This window comes from Pteropus vampyrus, unplaced genomic scaffold, assembly GCF_000151845.1.
Source record: "Pteropus vampyrus isolate Shadow unplaced genomic scaffold, Pvam_2.0 Scaffold126, whole genome shotgun sequence".
In the NCBI taxonomy this organism is placed as follows: Eukaryota; Metazoa; Chordata; class Mammalia; order Chiroptera; family Pteropodidae; genus Pteropus; species Pteropus vampyrus.
Window position 1 is genome coordinate 3,792,858 of NW_011888907.1, and position 8,324 is coordinate 3,801,181.

Consider the following 8,324-nt stretch of genomic DNA (forward strand, 5'->3'; position numbering starts at 1 on the left):
AGCCCGACCACAGGGTGTGATTCGATTTATATAAAATGTCCAGAACAGGCAAATCCATAGAGACGAAAAGCAGATTAGTGGTCGCCAGGGGCTGGGGAATGGGGAGTGACTGCTAATGGGGATGGGGTCATGGAAATGTTCCGAAGCTAGACAGAGGAGATGGTTGCACAATATTGTGAATGTGCTAAACATTATGGAATTGTCTACTTTAAAATGATAAATGTTATGGTATATGAATTGTACCTCAATAAAAACAAAAAAGCCCAGACTCAGGCAGTACCCTTATGTACCCAAACCCCCTGCACGGCCCAGCCAACCTCTTCTCCATCTGCTGAGGACAGAGGAAACCTCTGTCTATCCTCCATCATTCACACTGCCAGCCATGTAACTGCACCAGGGGAGAGGTGTGGGACATGGGGTTTGGCTCCAGCCCGAGCTCAGCTTTCTTTTTTGTCTCCAAGCCTGTTTCTCCTCCTGTACAATGGGCCCTTTACCCCTCGTCAGCCTGGAATTCAATCCAAGATCCTGACCTAGGAGGGCAGTCAAGGCCACCCCAGCTTCCTCAGCAGCTGGAAGAAGATAAACCAATTAAGCCTAGGCTCTTTCTCCATATTTTTATTTTTAAAAAAATAATTATACAAAAGAGAACAATTTAAGGCTTATTAGAAATGCTGAGTCCCAGGCTGGGACTCTGCAACTGGGGGCTTGTCCAGCTGCCCTTTCCCACTTTGTCCCTCCAGGACGTAGGGGTCTCCAGAAACATACTGGCCCTGCTGTGTCACCCCAGGATGACCTCTGTCCCCAAGGCCTGGTTGAATGCTCTGCTGTCACTATCTTAAAATTCTTAATAATCCTTGAACAAGGATTTCATTTGCAAGTTACATAACTGGCTTTGTCTGTTCCCCTCTGAACCTAGGCCATATAGCACCCAGGCAGCTCTGTGTCTGGAGTACCTGGAGGAGCCCCTAGGAACTTCCAGCCTGGGGTAGGAATCTCTGGCTTTCAGAGGCTTCAAAGACTAGAGCCACTGCACCTGCAGCCCACAGGCCCCACATGGCTCCCATGACCTTCTTCCCCAAATGCCCCATTCCTGGGCCCTCTCGCCTTGCCCTCTGAGCCCCATTTCTAAGATGAACGGGGCAGTCTCCAACCATCACTCAGCTCCGACATTCTCCGACTTCTCTTCCCTCTTGCTTGCCTGCCTGCTGAGCTCCTATTCATACACCAAAGCCTCAGCTAAAATGCCCCTTCCTCTACAAAGTCTTCTCGGCATCCTCTCTGGATTCTCTCAGCCCTGAGACCCTTCCTCTGGTCCCATAAGACTGGAAGTATTTATGTCTGGCTGTGTCTCTTCAGACTGAAAGCCCCTGGGGCACCCAACCCTGCCCACAGGCCAGCACAGACAGCTTGAACGGTCTCTCAGATCCTGCATCTGATGCCTTACGAGGCCCAGTCCAGATAAGTCAGATCCCAGACTGGTTCTCCTTCTGTCCTGTGTGATATCAGAACAGCCCTGCCCTGTTCCAAGACTTGGTTTCCCCAACTTCAGTGCAGTCGGGCTGGTCTGCTCTTGATCCAGCCACTCCCCATGTCCACAGTGGCTGGAAGTATATGGGCAATCTTGTTCCTCAAGGTATCCACTTCCACTCAGCAGGTCATGCAGCGTGGCCTCATGGCCTCCGAGGGGGGGTTTGGATCCTCCTGAGGGAAAAGAACCCATCAAGTCTCAGGGGGCACCAGAGGCTCCGCAAGTTTCCCCCTTGCTAGTCTCCAGTGCAGTCAGCCAAGGGGAACCCCTAGAGCAGACTTGGAATCAAGGCTGGTTCGGGCCCTGAACATATGCATGGAAGTTTCATCATTTAAAATTCCTGTGTCTTCCACCCTTATTTTGGTTCCCAGGGCCTAGAGAGGCATGGGGGCTTCGTGGACCTCAGAACTCACCTCAGAGTACAAGGGCGGTGGGCGGTAGCGAAACTCCTGGATATAGGCAAAGAAGGGGCCTTCGAGGCTCATGTCGAAATCCTGAGGTGGTAGGAAGGGGCTCTGCCCCACTGCTGCCACATCATCTACTACCTCTGAGTACTCAGGAGGGGCTGGAAGTGAGAGCCAAGGGGGTGAGGCTGGTGAGGAGGGAGCCCCAGAACTGGGAACAATGGCCAGGAGCCTGTTTGTGCCAGTTCTGGGCTGCCGGGCTATGTGCTCTCAGCCTGGGATTCTGGGGAACCCGTGGTCACCAACATGATTATTGTAGATGGGAGTGTTGAGGCTGAGGAGGTGGAGTCAGCCTGGCACCGCTTCTGCCCAGCACCCCTCCCTGCCCCGGGATAGCAGGACAGGGTGCTCACCCTCTGGCCGCTCTGGCAGGGCCCCTAGCCCCCAGTCCAGCAGAAAGCTGGCATGGCTGCCCACACTGGACGAGCGGCTGCCGAAAGGGTGCAGGGGAACAGTGCCGATGACCAGCGGCAGCTCCAGGAGCAGCTTGGATGTGCCCGGGATGTCCACGAAGACCTTGAGGAAGAAGCCACAATGGAGGATGCCCAGGCGGCCTCACCATACCTGCCTTCTAAAGAAGGAGGCCCTTCCTGTGCTGGGAGGCCCCAGCTCCAGCCTAGGGAGAACTCTGTCTGGGGACAGAGCAGATGCAGCCCCCCCACAATCTCCTATAATACTCCACCTTGAGGGCATAGTCCACATGCAGCACACGACAGTGCAAGATGGAAGGGCCCACGGGGGGGATCCGAAGTGCCCGGCCCTGCCACAGTGCGTGCCGCCCGGGGCCTACAAGCTCCCCGGAGAGACTGGCCACCACTGCTCGTTTCTGCTTGCGGGCGCCTCGTGCCATGAAGGTCTGCGTCTGGACTACGGCCGCCCGTGGCAGTACCGGGCGCGTGGATCCGTTGTCGATCTCAGCGAAGACAGGGATTACCTCACCTGTGACAGGAAGTGGCAGGGCCTCAATTTCCCCACCTGCGTTCCTGTCACTGGCCCTCTTCCCGATCAGGCCACTCTCGTCTGCTACCTGGTGTGTACCCCTTGCGGTCGATCTTGGCCGAGAGGGAGACGAGGCCATGGTTATTGTACCAGGATCGGGCGACTTTCTCCCGAGCTCCTGCTTGAGGGGCCTGACAGGAAAGGGACATAAACGGGTCACTTTGTGCAAACCACAGACCTGTGGAGCTTGAGTTTCCAAACCACCCCAAGCTGAGGGAGGACTTGGGGAAGGGCTTAGTTTCCTGGTTTCTTTTTAACAATCTCAGAACTATCAGTAAAATGGATCCAGGAATGTGATCCATTTCACAAAGCTAAAAATGAAATGAACAAGCCAAGTGCTTAATATGTAATCAGTGCTCAATAAGCCATTATTGCAAACCCTGGTTCTACCCTGTTACAGACAAGCCATCTGAGGCTCAGAGAGAATGAGACTCTTGCCCCAAGCCACAGAGCAAATTGGCGCAGCTAGGATTTGCACTGTCTCCACTGAACTTTACAGACATTCCCATGCCTCTCCCTGCCAGGACCCAGCAGTAACCCCTACTTTGTGAAGGGATTGAGGGGCCAGTCGGGGTCACCCAGCAGCCAGCCAGGCCCCATCGCACCTCCCGGGGCAGCCAGCCACTCACCAGCAGAGCAGGTGTGTTGATATCCACAGGCTCAATAACAGTAAACACCTTTTTTGCCCGGCGGGCAGGGACCCAGGGCCGGTGCAGGGTGGCCTTGATGCAGTATCGGACACTGCCGTGTTTACCTTCAAATGAGGTCACCAGGGTTCTGGGGATGGAAGGAAGAGGCTTCAGGGACCAAAATACAGAGACTCGCAGGTTGGTGATTCCCAAAGACTTAGAGAGTTTGAAAGACACAGGGACACTCCTGAGGGCTTCCCAGGGGACAGTCTTGGGGATCGGAGGTTCCCAGATACCAAGCAGTGAAGCCTCAAACCTGAAACGGGCTCCCCCACAACCCCAGATGACTCACGGAGGTAGCTGGAAGCTGAATGGGAACTCGTGGCGCCCAGGAGGCAGCGTGGTTGTCTCTCCAGTGTCTGCAGGTAGGAGCAAAAAGGGGTGGTTCAGTGGCAGCGCGAGGCTCCCGGGGCGCGCAGCACGTGGGCTGCGCAGGGGTAACCGGCCGTACCTGGAGCGAGAAACGTGGCACTGTGGCTCAGGACCTCCACGCGCTCGCTGTAGCTCTGCGTGTACGCGGTGCTGGAGCCAGTGCTGCGCGACTCAGTCCAGTGTACGTGGGCGCGGCCCCGCGCGCGCAGCCTCAGGGCGCCTACGCGAGCCGAGCCCGCCAGCTCCAGCAGCACCCGGCCGGCCACGACCTGGCCACCACTAAACACCGGATCGGCGCCCGCGCTCGCGCCGTCCAGCTGTACCACGAACGCCTTCACTTTGTCGAACAACATCGCGCCGGGGATGCGAACACGCCACGAGCGGACCCTGGCTTCGAACTCCCGACGTAGCGGTGAGAGGTGCGGACGCAGCTGTCTCAAGACGCGAAACCACCGCGCTCGCCGGCCGTGCCGGAAACTTCGTGGTCTGCGCCGGCGCCGCCTTTATATAGCAGGGCGGGGCGGGGCAAGACTCAGACCCCGCCTCCATAAGAGAATAAACCAATGGTGTGGAGAGAGGTGTGGCTCCACCCAGGCGTGGCTCCGCCCAGATGTGGAGCACGAGAACGAACTCCCAGATTCCAGGCCCCCTATCCTCCACTCTTGTGAACTCTGGAATGAAACTGAAGCACTGGGGCCCAGAGCCGGTCTCTCGCGGATCCGGGGGATAAAGAGGAGAAACTGAGGCCCGGAGGCGGGGCCTAAGCCTGAGGTCACCCATGAAAGACCATTCTGTTCCCGGGTTTAATCATCAACAGGCCACCACTTGCAGACGTGACTCAGGGCATGTCCAGCCTGAGCTGGAGGGATGTGGAACCGCCTGGCTCAATCGGGTTGCTCTGAGCCTAGGTCGCCCTGGCCTCAGTTTACCCTTCTGGGAAGGGTAATGGGAGAGGGAGGAAGATATAGGTGGGGCCTCCTTCCCTTTGGGCACCTGCTGACCCCCTCCTCTCATTCGAACCCTGCTCAGCTGGGTAACCCCAGACTAGTGACAACATCTTGGAGCCTGAGTTTCCACGTGCAGAGCCGGAAGAAAATCAGTACCCATCTCAGAGGGTTGTGCATGAATCACAGTGTCGCCCCTACTTGACCCCTCCTAGAGCTCGTTCTCGGATCACCAGTCCGTTCCCGACGCACAGCCACTCTGTCGTGCCTAAGCGCTTTAGCCCAAGCTGTTCCTACCACCTGACGTTCCTTTCCCAACTTCAGGTCCTGGCAAACTCCTACTTGACCCCTAGGCCTAGCTCTCGTGCCTACTCCAGATACATCCAGCCCCGGTCTTTTCACAAAGCAGAGCGCTGGGGAAGCTCCAAGCACTCCCAGGTTCAGGGATGAGATGTGCCCTCTGGGCGGGATGACCCCACTCTGGGCTTCAATTTCTCCAAAGAACAGTAGGTGGCGTTTCTAAGGAGGGAGTCGCCTCCCCGCTATCTGCGGGGAGCCTTTGCCCTCTGGTGGCAGCGAGATGCACTGCTACTTGAACCCATCTCTTACCTTGGCCATCCCTTTGAGTCTATCTCAGGCCACTCTGGGTCCCCTTTAGGCCTAGGCACCCCAAGTGGGAGACAGCCATAACTGGACAGTGTCAGCCCATGACAGGGGTCACAGCAAGCTCAAAGGGAAGGACAGAGGCTGTCAACTCAGTGATCAGAACTTGGAGGGCTGCCTGAAGGATGAGGCTCTGGACCTGATAAAAGGAGTTGGGACCTTCTCTCCAGGCCAAGTGGAGCCTAGAGAGAGGACAGGACGCCATAAGCCAGGAGGTGGGGGTTGAGGTGACCCTAGTGGGAAAGAGGAGCTCCTAATGAACAGTGCATTTTACAGATGGATCCCCAGAGGTCCAGAGATGGGCAGAGTCACATAGCAGCTAAGAAAGTTTCACCCTTTCAGTGTCTTAAGGAAGCCACCATTGAGTGGGGAACTGTAGGGTGAGAGCAGCCCCAACTTCCCTTGAGCCTCAGGGGTTAGGGAAGTGCCTCTGGGGCCCCTTCCTGCCACACTCCATGCCTGCTATGCCTCACTTTCCACAGCTGTTCAGGAAAGAGTCTCCCGCACTTAGCGGCTGTTAGGACAAGGCTGCAAGGTCAGGTCTGAGCTGCCTCCTGCTGCACATTTTGTAGATGGGTATAAGGGAGGAGGGGGCCAGGGCTGCCCAAAGAGGCCCACATCCTCTGCAGTTCTTTCTGTGGCCCCTGTTCTGTTCCTGAGGGTGGGGAACTGAGTTTCCCAGCAGTTAAGACACCTGGTCTAATCTGACCCAACCCCAAGTCTTCTCCTCCTCACCTGCAAAGGCCATCAGAACCCCTAACACAGGAAAGAACTCGCCCTTGCAAACACTGTGAGGTAAACTGAGGGAGGGGGCACTGGCAGAGCAAGCTCGGAGTGGGGGGTATTTTGGGGTCCAGAGAAGATCTCCCGGCTCTACCCAGGGATCCCCCCAGACAGGGGGTCTCCACCACACAGACTAAATCAAGAGCGTCCAGACTTTGGCGCAAGGTTTGGGTGGGTAAGGTTCCCAGACCTTGGGAGGGATTCCCAGGAGAGTATTTTTTTTTTGGGGGGGGGGAGGGTAGGTCGGTGGATGTCCCGTTGGGAGAGCCTAGACCCTGGGGAGGAGGTCCCCATTTTTTGAGAAGGATCACCGGATCGCATAGCCCATAAGTTGAAAGGCTCCCCACTCTCGAGGGGTGCGCAGACTTGAGGAGAGGGACACACAGACCTGGGGAGAGGGTGCCAGAGGATCCTGGCTATGGGGTGGGGAGTGAGCTGCTCACCTCCGAGCAGCAGCTGCCGTCGTCGCAGGTACGTCTCGGTGGCCGTGAAGTCGCTGGACACAGCGTTGACACCCACGCTTCGGCCCTCCAGCCAGTGCGTGGCCGCCTCGCCATGCGCAGCCACTTTGAGCGCTCGTACCCGAAGCGGCGCCGCCGCCTCAAGCAGTACCCAGCCGCACAGTCGCTCCCCGCCGCGGTACGCGCCGCCAGGGCCCCGGGCCAGCTCCAGCGCGAAGGTGCGCACGCCTCCCCGGCGCATGGCGCGGGCCTGGGTGCACCGCGGGGACAGCGCGGCCGGGCCGCGCGGTCACCACGCTCACCGCGGGCCTCCGGTGTCTCAGCGCTCGTCCTCGCCGTCGCGGGCACTCCCGCTCTTTCTCCGAGAACTTGTGCAGGCGTCGCGGGCCTCCGCAGACTTCCTGGTCCTCGGCATCCGCCCCCGTGACGTGCCTCGGGGGATGTGCTGCCCTCTTGCCCGAGCTATTGACTTTGCCACCCCCCAGCGCGGGGCGGGCCCTGTTTTTGTAGGGTCGGTGTTGATGAGTCACAGGCGGGCGGGGGCGGATGTGGCTGGCGCAAAGCAGAGGCAGCCACTGGGCTGTGCCTTGTGGTCTCATGTGTCCCCCAACCGGCACCTTAGGCCCCAGGCGCTGCCCCAGCTTCCTATCTCCTCCTGTCCCTGCCACCTCCTGGTTGTTTCCCAAACACATCAAGCTCAGTTCTTGCCTCTTGGCCATTGCACTGGCTGTTCTTTAGCAAGGAACGCCCTTGCTCAGATCCACTCTCCAACCCACCCCCCACCCATGCCCAAATGTCACTTCCTGAGTCCACTAGTCAAACTCTGGCTTTGTTTCTTTCTTTACGGCTCTGCTCACTGTTTGTGGCTGCTATGTGTTTACTGTGGCTTCTCCATAAGACTAGGTGCACCCGAGGGTGAGCCCTGTGCCCTAGTCTCATCACTAGATCTTACGGCTAAGGAAACAGATGCTCCCTTACCAGAGGCAACTAGGTTTCAAATCCAGGTATGATCACAGCCCACCTGCACCTCCCCACACCCTTCTCTCTCTTGCATTCAACCTATCTCCAGGAGCCAGGTGGCCAGTGGCCTTATTAGAGGCTACCAGGGCCTGGGCTCTCCACTGGGCCCAGATTAGTCTCCTCTGGGGCCAGGCCCTCCTCCCTACTCTGCTCAGGGCCGAGGATCTGCCAAGTGCCAGCCACCTCTACCCAACCCTAGCACCCCAAGCCCAAGGACTGGAGGGACCTGTGTTATTCTACTTGGGTCTAGAACCTTCCTTTCCAGCCCACCCCAGAGGGGCCACTTTAACTCCAGGATCGCACCACAACCTCCCCAACTTATACCAGCACCCCGCCATGGAGTGCCCTCCACCTAGTCCAGGTTCTTCACTGTGGCCTATGGGCTCCCAAGTTTGAGTCTT

The 8,324-nt window shown here is 57.7% G+C and overlaps 1 protein-coding gene across 3 annotated transcripts; it reads right to left on the reverse strand.

The window, feature by feature from the left end:
• Window positions 1–600: 600 nt before the first annotated feature.
• Window positions 601–7,379, reverse strand: ARRDC2 (arrestin domain containing 2). Of its 3 annotated transcripts, none has more exons than XM_011366812.2 (9): window positions 6,886–7,010; window positions 4,132–4,553; window positions 3,973–4,039; window positions 3,621–3,768; window positions 3,020–3,122; window positions 2,675–2,931; window positions 2,346–2,508; window positions 1,942–2,093; window positions 601–1,701 (listed from the first exon to the last, which is right to left on the reverse strand). In XM_011366812.2, exons 2-9 carry the CDS (start codon window positions 4,403–4,405, stop codon window positions 1,648–1,650), a joined length of 1,218 nt encoding a protein of 405 aa, XP_011365114.1. In that variant the 5' UTR covers window positions 4,406–4,553; window positions 6,886–7,010; the 3' UTR covers window positions 601–1,647. The 3 variants fall into 3 exon arrangements, with proteins under 3 accessions (XP_011365114.1, XP_011365113.1, XP_011365115.1); XM_011366811.2 differs by having other exon boundaries at window positions 4,132–4,595; window positions 6,886–6,989; XM_011366813.2 differs by lacking the exon at window positions 4,132–4,553 and having other exon boundaries at window positions 6,886–7,379.
• Window positions 7,380–8,324: the final 945 nt, after the last annotated feature.

What these genes read in the sequence shown, in the direction of transcription:
- ARRDC2 (XM_011366812.2), bottom strand. Translation starts at nt 4,405, where the DNA reads ATGTTGTTCGACAAAGTGAAGGCGTTCGTGGTACAGCTGGACGGCGCG. An exon ending in TCAACACACCTGCTCTGCTG is followed by an intron (nt 3,123 to 3,620) that starts GTGAGTGGCTGG and finishes CTTTCCTGTCAG; the next exon opens with GCCCCTCAAGCAGGAGCTCG. An exon ending in CCTGCCAGAGCGGCCAGAGG is followed by an intron (nt 2,094 to 2,345) that starts GTGAGCACCCTG and finishes TCTCACTTCCAG; the next exon opens with CCCCTCCTGAGTACTCAGAG.